At 42.4% G+C, this 16,041-nt stretch overlaps 1 protein-coding gene across 1 annotated transcript; it reads right to left on the bottom strand.

The window, feature by feature from the left end:
* Positions 1-1,466: 1,466 nt before the first annotated feature.
* On the bottom strand, positions 1,467-3,284 carry LOC114654124 (zinc finger BED domain-containing protein 5-like). Its single transcript, XM_028804543.1, has one exon. It carries the CDS (start codon positions 3,282-3,284, stop codon positions 1,467-1,469), a length of 1,818 nt encoding a protein of 605 aa, XP_028660376.1.
* Between the last annotated feature and the right edge of the window lie 12,757 nt (positions 3,285-16,041).

Below are 16,041 nucleotides of genomic sequence, written 5' to 3'. Positions count from 1 at the left end.
CTTGTTTGGCATAAAAAACGTCTATGGCACAGACCAGGCAATTTTAAAATTAATATCCAAAGCTATTAGTGAAGTGTGGTGTGTGTCTGGTGTGGCACAGTGATGGTGCTGGACACCTGCTGTTGTCACTTGTCATTAGCTTATCATTTAAGCTGTTGGTTTAGGAGGAGTTCATGCACATACAGTTAACTGAAATATATTGCAGACGGGTTGCTCATTAGTAATAACTTACTTCTTATTGCTGCAGTTAGAAAAACAATGTCCCTTTATTGTATATTTGCTCTTGACCCTACAGGATACCCGGTGGTAACCAGCCTTCCATGTGGCTGATCAGATGCCAGTGTACCTGAACTCCGAGACATAAATGGATGTCCTTTTCTTCTGCTTTTAAGATTCCCAATTCAAGGTGATCTGTAGTTCACATTAGATTTGCTACTGTATTTATAGAGGTAAGACTACTGAGGCTTTCAGTTTTACAAGTAATTTGTGCACAATTCCTGCTAATATTTATTAATTGATATGGAATATTTTTCTGGCTTGAATACTATCATCAATGTTTGCTTATTTTGTCCAGTAACTAACACCGGCTTTTTAATTTTAGACAGGAAAGCATCAGTGTGTCAATACTCACAAACACAGAGACCGAGGCACATCAGTACCAGCAATAACAAAATGGTGATGTTGATCCATGTTGCAAAAATAACATTAATTTTCTTAAGTTAGTGTGCTTTGTTGTTGGATTTTAAAAAGACCAAGACTTAATTTTAGCCTAAAACAAAACTAAGACAGGAGAGAAAAACAAAGATGTTTTTATGTAAGTAACAACACCTGATTACAACACATTAGAAGTTTAGATGTACAGAGATTGTAAGACAATGTCTACTCTATGTATAATGTAAAAAAAAATGATGCTACATATAATGACAATTAAGTCTGGGGTCTTTCAAAATCCAACAACAAACCACAGTAATTTAAAAAATATTATTAGTTAGACTTTACTCTAAGCCAGTGCTTCTCAATTATTTTCTGTCATGCCCCCCCTAGGAAGAAGAAAACATCTCGCGCCTCCCGCACGACTATAAATAGTATCATTTGTCTATAAAATTGTTATAAGTACACCTCTGCATAACACTGAATCCTTATTAACGTATAAGAGAATAAAAAAAGAAAGAAATATGGACCAATTTACAACAAAGAATAGCTTTGTTAAATGTAACAGAAAAGATTTAAAGTGCATTCTAAATTCAAAAAAAATTAAATCCTTAATTAAACTATAAACATTTTTTGAATGACCATGTCAAACCATATGATACTGAAAAAAAATACATAAAATCAATAAATAATAATGCATTCAAACTGATCACCAACATTTACTCAGGAGCACAATATTAAAAAAACTTTAACCTGCAAAACAAAAATATATAAAATAATTTGAGCTGATTTTTTAATCAGAGATGATGTCTGGATTAATGGCTACAATGAGCACGTTTTGCAATGCACAGCTTTTCGAAGCAGGGTTTGAAGCAGGACACAGCAACTCTCAGCTCCTTCTCAATGTGTAGCCAGGACCTGTATTTGCTTTTCAGAGCAGCAACAGCAGAGAAGCCAGTCTCACACAAGTAAGAAGTTGCAAATGGAAGAAGAATGTGCACAGCTCTTTGTCCTAAGAGTGGATATTGCTTCTCCACATTCAGCCAGAATTCACTCAGTGTCTGGGATGTGAAACTTAGTCTCAATATGGAGTCAGATGTGATTTCTATGAACTGCTCCTTCTCTGCAAGGCTAAAACCAGTTGGAGCTGGTGCATTAAAAGGATCTCTCACCCAGTCATACTGGGAACTGTTTTTAGGGAAGTACTTTGTAAAGAATCCCATCAGTGATGAAATGTGCTGCTTAAAATATGGAATCACTGAGGTGACATCATAGTCAGTAGTGTCAACAAATTCCTGCAAGTTCTCAAATGACACAGTATTTCCTTCATCAAGTCGCCTGCCCCACATTGCAAGCTTTCGAGTGAAAGAGTTGATCTTGTCTGTGACCTGAGGGAGGTGTTGATTTTTCCCTTGAAGCTGTAGATTTAGTTCATTGAGCTTTCCAAATATGTCACTCAGGTAAGCAAGTTTCATCAGAAAGTTCTCATCACTAAACTTTCTTGCAACTTCATACTTGTGCTCCTGCTCCAAAAACATTCTTATCTCTTCTCTGAGCTCAAAAACTCGGGATAACACTTTTCCTCGTGACAGCCACCTTGCTTCACTGTGAACCAGCACAGCTTGATGTTCAGCTCCCATCTCCTCACAGATAGCAGAGAAAACTCTTGTTTTTAGTGGTCTGGTCTTTATTAAATTGACTACTCCTACAATGTCAGTCATAACCTCACTTAATTCAGAGGAAAGGTGCCTTGATGCCAGTGCCTCTCTATGTAAAATACAGTGTGTCCACTCAGCATTAGGTGAAGCCTTCTTTATGAGAGTCCGAAGTCCTTTTCTCATCCCTGCCATGGTCTGTGCACCATCACTGCAAACACCAATGCAGTTCTCCCACTTTAGCCCATTCTCAGTCAGGAAGCAGTCTAGCATTTTGAATAGCTCTTCGGCTGTGGCTCTGTCTCTGACATATTTACAAAAAAGTAGATCCTCACACAGGGAATTTGTCATTTCAAAACGTACATAAGCAATAAACAAACAGTCTTTGTTGCTGTCAATTGCTTCATCAAATTGTAAGGCAAAACGTTTATCTTTGAGTTTTTCTACCAGCTGTTCTTTAAGATCGTCAGCAATGTCATTTATACATCTAGCAACAGTGTCATTTGACAGAGGGATAGTTTTTATTTTTGCAGCACTTGCGTCATCCAGCATGACAGAGACCATGTCTAATACTGCAGGCAGTATCAGCTCTTCTGCTATGGTGTGGGGTTTTTTGCACTGACCAATTTGGTACGCCACCTTATATGATGCCAACAACGCTCGCTGGTTTACTGAAGTAGCAGTCAGAAAGCGGGATGATTGCTGGCAATATTCAACACATTTTCGCTGAAAAAACTCAAGCGGCTTATCAGCGTGATTAGGGTGTAATGTCTTTAAGTGACGCCTTGATTTATTTGGCTTCATGCTGTCTGCTGCCAACATTTTTAGACACAGTAAGCACACCGGTCTTTCCTCGTCTCCCACCGTAGTCACAGTGAAGCCAAGCGCTACATACGCTTCGTCATATTTCCTCGTCTTAGCTTTCGGGAGACTTTCGTTTGTCTCTTTATCTTCTTCTTTCTCCGCCTGTCTTCTCATCCCTGTTAAAAATTTTTTCATGATGTCACTTGAGGGTCTGCTACACTTCGTGTCTACACTTCATACTCATACTTTGTACTGTGTGCAAAGCGCGCATGCTCAGTGCAAACAAAACCCCTACACCACCGAGCGAATGCTCCCTGCGCACACTCTGCCAATGAGAGCGCCACTGCCCCTTAATGTAGTGGAGTGGTATTGCACTTTATTCTAGAACAGTAAAAAAAAATCAAAATAGAAAAATAAAAAAGCATGTTCCCCGAGGTCAAACGCGCCCCACTTGACGGAGCCCCAGGGGGGGCGCGCCCCACTATTTGAGAAGCACTGCTCTAAGCAGACCTTTATCTATTGTGATGGTACTTCTATTGAAGTAGTGAGTGGCCCTCCTGCCTGGCACCTCCTAATCCTCCATCTAAATCTCAGAAGGTATTGGCCTGTTTTTTTTCCCAACTTCTGAAAACTGTCTCAGTCTCATTATACTGGCTGCCTGTCTCACGTTGGATTGATTTTAAGGTTCTATTAAATATATAGGAGGCTTAGAGTATTTTAGACCCTGCCTGTATTTTGGAGTGTCTGCTCCCAACATTTCTCTTCTGAAGCATTGCTTTGTTTTTTATTCCAAGATCAAGCATAAAAACTGGCAGCTTTCTGTACTCATGCAAAACAATCTGGAATGCTTTGCCAATAAAGAAGTGTCAGACTACAAATGCCGAGCATTTCAAAAAACTTCAACAAGCCCACTTTTCTTTTGGCTTTTTCTTAATAACTTCCAGTGGTTGTAATAAATTAGAAATGGTATCGTGTACAGTTTGTAAGATTTGCACTGGGCAATAACTTCTGCTGTTTTTCAGTTTTCATTTTCCAGTTTATTGCAGTAGTGCCCTGCATCTCTGCCATCTTTTACATCAACTCAAACTGCCTGTGATGCTGGAGAGAAGAAAAGTTCACAATATGTCCTGAAATGGAATTGAAATTGGACTGAGACGGCCACATTTATATGTATGCTGGGATGTGCAGAAGGGGCTGAGCGGGCTTTGGCCTCAGACCCCCAAGAGGTTTATTATCTCCAGCATCCTTGAAGGCTGCAATTTTGTCTTTCCTCCTTTCTATTTGACCATGTAGTGTATTACAAAGGACAAGGACCCATTCATTTGCTTCTTATCTACTTTCATAATACTTTAAATTTTCTTTGTAACTGTATATTTTTGTTGAGCAATTTAAGCTACACTTGTAAGCAAAGGTGATATAGAAATATTATTTCCAAACAAATTTTAAGGGACAAATCAGGAAACATGTCAGTTTAAATATAACAAAATTTTTATGGAATATTGCTGGATGATAACTCTTTGACTCTGAGTATTATTTTGTTCATAAAGCTTGTAAAAGAATCAGTATCAACACACAAAACAGGTTTGGGGCAGCCACCCATATATTGTCCCTGGCTGCAAAAGGGTTCTAAAATAGGCACTGATGTGCATGCATTGAGTTCCAGACTTACCTGATTTGAGTGGGGAAATGATGGCGGCTTTAAAAGCCAAAACCAGAAGTGATGTCATCTAAGGCCAGACTGGAAGTGACATTGTTCTAGGCACTGGAACTGGAAGTGACGTCAGTCTTGGCACCGGCACCGGAAGTGACGTCAGTCTTGATGCTGGAACCGGAAGTGATGTCTTTGATGTTGAATCAGATAGGTTTTCCCATATTTGGTCTGCAGAGACAACAGAAGTAGATTTAGCGCACCCTGCCACCCCCTGGCCTGGCTGGTAATTACCTCCACTTGGTTTACTCAGCTTCCTCCTAACTGCACATGTGTCTCAGCCCAGAGGTCCGTGTGTCTGTGAGGTCGTGGCTCTGGGAAAGGGCATTGGCATCGGCTTGTAGTATTCCTCAACAATAAACGACCAAAAACTTATAAGGCTGTAGGTCTACAAATCACCTCATGACTCATGGGTTCAAGTCCCTGTGTAATGCCATCCACTGTAAAGGTGCATGGTCCATCGCCAGGGTGAACTCACGTCCTAGGAGGTAGTACCTCAGCTGAGTAATCGCCCATTTAATCGCCAACGGCTCCTGCTCCACTGCCGCATACCTGGTTTCACGGTCCAAGAGTTTCCGACTCAGGTACATTATGGGGTGTTCCACTCCGTCGATGCTTTGGCTCAGCACAGCTCCAAGACCTGTGTCCGAAGCATCTATTTGGAGGATGAAAGGTACAGAAAAGTCAGGTGCTTTCAACCCTGGAGCTGACGTAAGGGCCTGTTTGAGGTCACTAAATACAGCTTTTGTTGTATCATCCCATACCACATGATTCGGTTTCCCATTCCTTGCAAGATTGGTCAAGGGTGTTGCCTTCTCGGAAAAACAGGGTACAAACCAGCAAAAGTAGCCCGCTAAGCCGAGAAAGGCCTGTACCTGCCTGTTGGTCATCAGACGGGGCCAATTCAATATGGCATCTATTATGGAGCACTGTGGCCTTACTGTACCTCAGCCCACTAGGTGGCCTAAATATTTGGCTTTGACTAATCCAAAGTAACATTTCCTTGGATTAATGTGAAAACCTCTTTCTGCTAACGACCACAATACAGCTCGAACCTGCTGTAGGTGTTCTTTTCAGGTGCTGGAATAGAAGACAACATCATCCAAGTAGGCAGCACTATATGAATTATGAAGATGGAGTACTTTGTCCACCAGACGCTGGAAGGTCGCAGGTGTCCACTAGGGCTACTTTTCCTTTGTGTAGTCCATTAAGGGAACCTTCCAGTACCCCTTTGTCATATCTATGGAAGTCAAAAATTTGGCTTCTCCACTCGCGGAATCAGATATGCATCGAATTGGGAGACTTGGTTAAACCGATGGAAGTCATTGCAAAAAGTCCAACTTCCATCAGGCTTTCCAACCAAAACGATAGGACTGGACCAGGGACTATAACTTTCCTCTGTCACACCTAGATCCAGCATTCGTTTGATCTCCAGCTCCACTTCCGCCTTTTTTGCTTCAGGGATTCGATATGGGTGTTCTTGGACTATTACGCTGGGTTTCGTCATGATGTTATGCTCAACCAGGGAGGTTTGTCCAGGTTTCTCACTACCTCCGGGACAGACAGGATAACTGCTTCGAGCTCCTGTTGTTGTAGGCAAGTCAGATTATCACCGAAGTTATGGTTTAATTAATGAGTGACGAGTGAGCGGGGATGTTAGGAGGAGGGATCGGGGTCCCTTTCCTTCCACATTTTCAGCAAATTAATGTGATAAATCAGCTTGCTGGGCCAATGATTTGGTTGTTTAACCAAGAAATCGACCAGCCCATTTCTCTCTTTAACTTCATATGGGCATTGCCAATGTGCCAGTAATTTGGTGTGTGAGATAGGAACGAATATTATAACTTGATCCACCAGGTGGAACTCCCGAAGAGATGTACCATGGTTATAACAACAGACCTGGGCTGCTTGTGCCATCTCCATTTGAGATTTTAGAATAGGTCTAATTTTTTCAAATCTATCGCATAATTGTGCAATATATTCAAGTATATTTGTAGAGGGGAGGGCCTCTTCCTCCCAACCCTCATTTAATATATCCAATATACCCCAGGGTTGTCATCCATATAATAACTCAAAGGTGAGAACCCCGTGGAGGCTTGTGGGACTTCCCGATATGCAAAAAGGATGAAGGGGAGGAGCTGATCCCAGTTCTTTCCACCCTCATTGACTACCTTACATAGCATCTGCTTGAGAGTTTGATTAAACCTCTCGACTAAACCATTGGTTTGAGGATGATATACCGAGATCATTAAATGTTTTATTTTTAGTAACTTAGCTGTCTCCATTAATGTCTCTGAGGTAAAAGGTGTCCCTTGATGCATCAGGATTTCTTTGGGGATTTCTTTGGGGATGTCAACCTTGCGCAAAGACCCCTACCAACTCCCGTGCTATAACCTTTGATGTCGCTGAGTGCAACGGAACAGCTTCGGGATATTGGGTAGCATAACCTACCAGGACCATTATATATTTATGTCCCCTGGTTGAGGGCTGTAGGGGTCCCACCAGGTTGACCCCGATTCGCTCAAAGGGGACATCAATTAAGGGTAATGGGTCAAAAGGAGCATTGTCCCTCCTAGGAATCTGCTGCAATTGACATTCTAGACAGGACATGCAAAAGTGGCAGATCTCCTCATTAATCCCGTGGCTAAAAAAATTGGAGCTTAATCCACTCTAGTGTTTTCTCTGGGCCCAGATGGGTTCCCAGGAGGTGGGTGTGAGCCAATTCACAGACTTGTCGCTGGTAAGTCCGTGGAACTAACAACAAGGACCGTACTTCCCCCTCATATTCTGCCACTTAATACAAAAGGTCATTATTTAACATAAAGTGGGGACCCTGTGGCATGGGATGTAGTTTGCATCTATCAGAACTACTGCATTTTTTTCAAATTTAAGGGAGTCATCATTCCACTTCTCCCTTTTAAATGAAGCCGGGGTCTGCCTGAATTTAAACTGCAGATGGGTGGGAGGATCAGAATTGACCTCAAGGGTCGTAGCTTTTATCTCAAGTCGGAGCAGCACTTGAAGATGATGTATCTCGCTGTGACGGCCCAGGTGTCTCCTCGCCATCATTACAGGCCGAATTCTGTCTCTCTTCCGACTGTAAACGTGGTGTGGAAGTAACTGAGGATGCTGCTTCTGCATCCATGACAAGACCTAGTGCCCTTTTGGGATTAGCAAGTGTTATGCCGCAGTTATTGTCTGACCCAATATCATGGGGAATGGAGGATTTTTTGACTACTTTCACCTCCATTTTTCTCAAGATGCCATCGTGGCAGATGTAACAGATGGCAGAATCATAAGATTGGTATGTCCCCGTGAATACAGGTTAGACTAGTCTTAACTTTTAGCCATTCTTGCGGCAACACTACATGGCGAGCAACAATGGAAATGTTACTGCCAGAATAAAACAAATAAGCAACCTTGTATTCATTGACTAGTGCTACTCCCATATGCAAAAAGGCCAGAAGATTAGCGAGAGCACACTGCTTATCTCTCCATAGAACCCTTTGTCAATTTGCGGAGCCCTTCGCTGCACATCAAAGTTCACTAAAGCATGCTCCACAATGTAAGAATGGGACACAAAATCAGGGACACAAATCCATCCAGGTTCACAGGGATTCCATTCAGGATCTCCCAAGTAGGTTTCAAACCAAAGATTTCCAATGATCCCCAGTAATGAGATCATGTTATCGTAGGACTGTCCCCAGGTCAGCTGCGCAAGCTTAAGGGGAAGGACATTTATTAGTCGGAACATGCTCCAGATTCCTCCACAACACACCTACTGACCTCAGGAATGGTTCAGGAATGGTACTCTCCTACCTGATTATTCTTCGGTTGGTTGAGGCAAGGATGTGTTGAGACTATGTTTCTGGTTGGTTCTAAAAGGAGGCCATAATCCTACTGACTATGCCACTGTAAAAGAATCAGTCTTAACACACGAAAAAGTTTAGGGGCAGCCACCTGCATATTGTCCCTGGCTGCAAAAGGGTTTGAAAATAAGCACTGATGTGCATGCATTGGGTTCCAGACTGAACTGATTTGAGTGGAGAAATGATGGCGGCTTTAAAAGCCAAACTGGAAGTGATGTTGTTCCTGGCACTGGAACCGAAAGTGACATCAGTCTTGACACCAGAAACAGAAGTTACATCGTTGATGTTGAATTAGATAGGTTTAGTGCACCCTGCCACCCACTGGCCTGATGGGTAATTACCTCCATTTGGTCCACTCAGCTTCCTCCTAATCGCACATGTGTGACAAGCTAATGTAGCATTATTCCTTTTTGACAAATTTAATGATTCACTTTTACTGTGTTCAAAACCTTGGCTAAATTTTTTTTAAATACTTAGGCAAAAATATGTTTTTGTTCCTTTTTCCTAATAGTTTTTAACACCTCCACATTGTTGGCCATTTTCATTGTATTTGTGTTCTAGTTAAATGCATTTACCATTAATACATCTTGCTGATTTTCCTACTCATTTGACACTCACAGTTGTTTGCGTGTATATAATTTTTTTTTTTATAAACATTGTTCCCAAATCTTTCACTTTTGTTATTTTTAAACACACATAAATAAAACTATTTATTTATTCAATAGATATATATGAAAAAGTGTATTGTAGTTCCTTTTTTTTAAAGTTATAAAAATGAAATGGGTCTGTATCAATATGGTGGAATAAAACCATTAATATTAGATGAGGAGTCTGCACAAAAACGATGTTGGTGTGTTATATTGATTAGACTTGTAAGAGAGAATCTCACTGCACTTTGTCCACATGCAGTTATTCATAAACTGAACTTTTTCATGCTGTTTAAATTCTGCTCAGTTACTAGAGAATATTTTAGTTTACAGATGTTAAATTCAGTTCAATTTTATTGTCTTAAAAGGTAAGTTTGGTTTCTCAGAGACAACGTGAAATAACATTAAAACACATTACAAAAACAAACATCCATCCATCCATTATCCAACCCGTTATATCCTAACTACAGGGTCACGGGGGTCTGCTGGAGCCAATCCCAGCCAACACAGGGCGCAAGGCAGGAACCAATCCCGGGCAGGGCGCCATCCCACCGCAGGACACACACACACTAGGGACAATTTAGAATCGCCAATGCACCTAACATGCAAACTCCATGCAGGGAGGACCCAGGAAGCGAACCTGGGTCTCCTAACTGCGAGGCAGCAGCGCTACCCACTGCACCACCGTGCCGCCTACAAACTTATTACAAATATGAAATATAGCAGTAAACACTGCAAAAAATTAGATAAAAATTAAACTGACATTTATATTTGACTAATGATTGTTTCAAGTAATAACAGTTCATTCACTTAATTTAAGTCTGTGGATGTAAAGTTGAACTTTTTTGTAAGATTAATAGTCGTTGGAATAAAGAAGGATTTGAATCTGTGGTTTTATACTCTTGATTCCTTCAGCATCTGACATGATGGCAACAACTGAGAATGGATTAAAGAATCTTAACAAGTGGACAGTTAAATCCAACCACAGGGGATGCACAAACCAGTGTGTTTCTTCATGCCAGTCCCAAGCTCAGATAAATGGGGAGGGTTACATCAGGAAGGGCATCCGGTGTAAAATTTTGCCAAATCAATATGCGGACAACAATACAAATTTCCATACTGGATCGGTCGAGCCCCGGGTTAACAACATCCACCACCAGTACTGTTAGTCAACAGGGTGCTGGCGGAAATTGGGTATTGTTGGCCGAAGAAGAAGAAGAAGAAGGAGATGAAGAGGGGGAAGATGCGTCTGGAGACAGGAGGAGAGGAGAAAGGTAAAGAGAGTGGAACTGAGGCTAGGAAATTTGAATGATGGCAGTATGACTGGTAAGGGGAGAGAGTTAGCAGATATGATGGAGAGAAGGAAGGCTGATACATTATGCGTGCAAGAGACTAAATGGAAGGGGAGCAAGGCCAGGTGGATTGGAGGTGGATTCAAATTGTTCTTTCATGGTGTGGATAGGAGGAGAAATGGAGTAGGGGTTATTCTGAAGGAACAGTATGTCAAGAGTGTTTTGGAGGTGAAAGAGTGTCAGACAGAGTAATGATTATGAAGCTGGAAATTGAAGGTGTGATGATGAATGTTGTTAGTGCATATGCCCTGCAAGTTGGGTGTGTGATGGAGGAGAAAGAAGATTTCTGGAGTGAGTTGGATGAAGTGATGAACAGTGTACCCAAGGGACAGAAATTGGTGATTGGAGCGGATTGCAATGGACATGTTGGGGAAGGGAACAGAGGAGACGAGGAGGTGATGAGTAGGAATGGTGTCAAGGAGAGGAATGAAGAAGGTCAGAGGACAGTGGATTTTACCAAAGGATGGACATGACTGTGGTGAATACGTATTTTAAGAAGAGGGAGGAACATAGGGTTACGTACAAGAGTGGAGGAAGATGCACACAGGTAGATTACATCCTATGCAGAAGAGTCAATCTGAAGGAGACTGAAGACTGCAAAGTGGTGGCAGGGGAAAATGTAGTTAAGCAGCATAGGATGGTGGTCTGTATGATGATGCTGGATATCAAGAAGAGGAAGATTGTGAGGGCAGAGCCAAGGATCAAATGGTGGAAGTTGAAAAGGAAGACTGCAAGGTTGAGTTTAGGGAGAAGGTGAGACAGGCACTGGGTGGCAGCGAAGAATTACCAGACCATTGGGAAACTACAGCAGATGTAGTAAGGGTGACAGCAAGAATGGTGCTTGGCGTGACATCTGGACAGAGAAAGGAGGAAAAGGAAACTTGGTGGTAGAACGGAGAAGTACAGGAGAGTATACAGAGTAAGAGAATGGCAAAGAAGAAGTGGGATGTCAGAGAGATGCAGAAAGTAGGCAAGAGTACAAGGAGATAAGGCACAAGGTGAAGAGAGAGGTGGCGAAGGCTAAAGAAAAGGCGTATGATGAGTTGCATGAGAGGTTGAACACTAAGGGGGGAGAAAAGGACCTGTACTGATTGGCTAGACAGAGGGACCAAGCTGGGAAAGATGTGCAGCAGGTTAGGGTGATAAAGGATAAAGATGGAAACATACTCACAAGTGAGGAGAGTGTGTTGAGCAGATGGAAAGAGTACTTTGAGAGGCTGATGAATGAAGAGAATGAGTGAGAGAAGAAGTTGGATGATGTGGAGATAGTGAATCATGAAGTGCAATGGATTAGCAAGGAGTAAGTAAGGACAGATATGAAGAGGATGAAGAATTTAAAAGCTGTTGGTCCAGATGACATACCTGTGGAAGCATGGGGGTGTTTAGGAGAGATGGCAGTGGAGTTTTTAACCAGATTGTTTAATGGAATCTTGGAAATTGAGAGGACTGGAGAAAAAGTGTACTGGTGCCGATCTTTAAGAATAAGGAGGATGTGCAGGACTGTAGTAACTACAGAGGGATAAAATTGAGGAGCCACAGTATGAAGTTATGGGAAAGAGTAGTGGAAGCTAGGTTAAGAAGGGAGGTGATGATTAGTGAGCAGCAGAATGGTTTCATGCCATGAAAGAGCACCACAGATGCAATGTTTGCTCTGAGGGTGTTGATGGAGAAGTATAGAGAAGGCCAGAAGGAGTTGCATTGCGTCTTTGTGGACCTGGAGAAAGCATATGACAGGGTGCCTCAAGAGGAGTTGTGGTATTGTATGAGCAAGTTGGGAGTGGTATGTTGGAGTTGTACAGGATATGTACGAGGGAAGTGTGACTGTAGTGAGGTCTGCGGTGGGAGTGACGGATGCATTCAAGGTGGAGGTGGGGTTACATCAGGGATCGGCTCTGAGCCCTTTTTTATTTGCAATGGTGATGGACAGGTTGACAGACGAGATTAGACAGGAGTCCTCGTGGACTATGATTTTTGCTGATGACATTGTGATCTGCAGAGATAGTAGGGAGCATGTTGAGGAGACCTTGGAGAGGTGGAGATATGCTCTAGAGAGGAGAGGAGTGAAAGTCAGTAGGAACAAGACAGAATACATGTGTGTAAATGAGAGGGAGCTCCGTCAGTGGAATGGCGAGGATGCAAGGAGTAGAGTTGGCAAAGGTGGATGAGTTTATATACCTGGGATCAACAGTACACAGTAATGGGGGTTGTGGAAGACAGGTGAAAAAGAGAGTGCAGGCAGGGTGGAATGGCTGGGGAAGAGTGTTAGGAGTGATTTGTGACAGACGGATATCAGCAAGAGTGAAATGGAAGGCCTACAGGCCGTGTATCTCAGCCTCTCTAACGTGCTCCAGACTGACACCTTTAAATTTTGGATCCAGCAGAATGAATGCAATCTAATTTGCAAAGTTGGTTTATTATCATCCTTTTCAATGGCAGGATTCATAGATGTCAAATTGTAGCAATCGCCCAATACGGGAACACAATTCCTACACTTCACCACCTGTGAGGGAAGTGGATGATATTTGAAGGATAAAATAGCATTACCATATTTGGTCCTCGGCCCCTCTTGTACCCTATGCATGCCCTTAAATAACTGGCAAAACAAAAATCAAAATCAGAAGAAAGTGGGACTGATAAATATATTGAAAACTGCTGATTACATTTACTTGCCCGGTGCCTGAGTGCTCATTTGTGATCCCTCTTCCCCAGACACCCTCCCCTGTGGCCAAATCCTATCCCCCGGTTTGACACAGACAATATAGAAAAATAAACAAAAACTGTTCTCAGAGAAAGCAGAAAGAAAGATTTAACGAAGCCCATATATACGGCGAATAAACCTGCAGTTCAGTTCCTACCGTAGGATGGCATGAGGAAACACAACAGTCCTCTGGCGAAAATGGCTTCTCCGCTGGCTATCACGAAGAAACGCACTCACGAGTCCGCCTCACCAAACGGGAGCACCCGCAGAACACCAGACCCTGGTCTCTTCTCAGGGATACGTCACACTGATTATTTCCTTGGGGTGGCCACCCCCAAATAGCAGACATCCCTGGGTGAAGTCAGATCCTGAAGATTCTTAAAGCGTAGATAGTCGCCTCCTTGCCTTCAGCCTTTTCCTTCCTTTTTTCTCCCCTTCCTCGATCCGCCATTCCCCTTAAAAAGAAACATCTTTTCCCCGCTTGGTTGTTATGGTAACATGACGCTGGCAACTGGCAGCTGGAATGTTTACCAGGCGGGGTCCTCCCAGCATTGGGTTGTCCTCACTAGTGCCTAAAGGGCTATTTATAAACATCCTCCTAGCCACATTATAAGGTGACAGACAGTCCAGTGGGGTATTTTTCGTACGTGGATTAGTCGTTTAGCCGGATGAAATTGTTGACGATTTGGCCTGATCCTGGATCTGTCGGTTTTTCTAAACTCTTGCTGGAAGTGTTGTCATAGCAACATATCCTAATCCTCAAACCTGCTCGGAGCAGGTTTGTTCTCTGTAAACAAGGATTAGCTCACATATATAATCAGTGTCCATGCGTGGAATTCATTCAGTCATGGCTTCGCCATTCATGAATGAGCGACCAATTGATATTGGTGCGCAAATTATAAGATGAGAATTTCATATAGAGAGGGGTTTGCGCGATCGGCAAGATCCTTTATTGCTCCTGGGGGGTATTTTCCGTACGTCGCTTAAATCGTCCGAGATCAGATGCCTCATCTTGGATGAGTTTATGCCAGTGAAACTCATCCGGGATAAGTCGGTTTTTCAAATGCAGCCGTGTATTAGATTAGTCTAGCTGGATCTAATCATCAGAGATGAATGCACGCGCCCGCGCTGAGTGAAAAGCCCATATATATTGAGTCTAGAAAACATGATCAGCAAGTCTTTGATAGGCTGCAACAAAATGACTAAAGAACGGGCGCATTTTTTTTTTTACACAAGCGGAGCAAGACCTTTTATTCGAAGGACATGAAGAATTTCAAGATTTAATATGCACAAGGGGTAACATTGCAAAAGCAGCCCAAACCAGAAAAGACAGCTGGCAAAAAGTGGCCGACAAATTAAACGCTAAGTAGTATGCATTGTACTTACTGAATGCAGCGTTTCATTTCCTATGTGTCAGATTAATTATTATTTAATATGTCATAATTCCGGATCAAACGTGAGCACAAGGAGAACATGGGAACAGGTTAAAGTGAAGTACAAGAATATACTTCAAACTGGTAAATATTGGTATATAACTATTTAAAGAATTGTTGACATAAATAATCATCTATACTAATTAATAAAAGGCAAAGCCCTCACTGACTCACTGACTGACTGACTGACTGACTGACTGACTCACTCACTCATCACTAATTGTCCAACTTCCCGTGTAGGTGGAAGGCTAAAATTTGGCAGGCTGATTCTTTACAGCTTACTTACAAAAGTTAGGCAGGTTTCATTTCGAAATTCAACGCGTAATGGTCATAACTGGAACCTCATTTTTGACAATATACTGTAATGGACGGCAGCTTGATGGCCGTGGGAGGCGGAGTTGAGTGTCACGTCATCACGCCTCCCACGTAATCACATGAAAAGACTGTGCACTCAGTAGGGAGAAATGAAGGAAGAGCCGCAAACAGTGAAGAACAAAAAATTAATTAAACAATTGAGAAGGGAGCGAGTGAAGCATACAAGCATCTTCATAAGGGAAACAAAGCACGGTGTAAAACGTAAGTTTAAATTAAGTTTATAGAAACACTCCCATTGCGGATTGCAATAACATATTCGCGAGATAAAAGAACGCAGTAGGGAGAAATGAAGGAAGAGCCGCAAACAGCGAAGAACAAAAAATTCATTAAACAATTGAGAAGGGAGCGAAACAATAAGAAGCCAGCAAGTGAAGCATACAAGCATGTTCATAAGGGAAACAAAGCACGGTGTAAAACGTAACTTTAAATTTAGTTTATAGAAACACTCCCGCTGCGGATTGCAATAACATATTCGCGAGATAAAAGTTTAATGAGAAGACACGAGGTATAAACGAACCACACGCCGTAGCGCAACGTTAGGGGCAACAGTTTCAATCATTCTATGATCTGCTTCTCGCAACTGAAAGACGGCATATGGCGGATGTTAGCCGACTTGCTGACCGCAACGTTAGGGGCTTCAACTCTGGCGTTGACGATAGAGATTCGATTCTCGAGAGGGGATGCAGTGAGTGTGTATGCCTGATGAGCCCAGAATTAGGGAGAAACACGTGTCGCATACTCTTTGCATTATTTGAAAGTAAACTATTAAAACCATTCTGTGATCAGCTTCTGGGAACAGAAAGATGGCACGTGGCGGATGTAAGGTGACTTCCTGACCAACCACAAGCG

This window comes from Erpetoichthys calabaricus, chromosome 7, assembly GCF_900747795.2.
Source record: "Erpetoichthys calabaricus chromosome 7, fErpCal1.3, whole genome shotgun sequence".
NCBI lineage: Eukaryota > Metazoa > Chordata > Cladistia > Polypteriformes > Polypteridae > Erpetoichthys > Erpetoichthys calabaricus.
The sequence above is the reverse complement of the archived record's forward strand: the minus strand, read 5'-3'. Positions and strand labels throughout refer to the sequence as shown.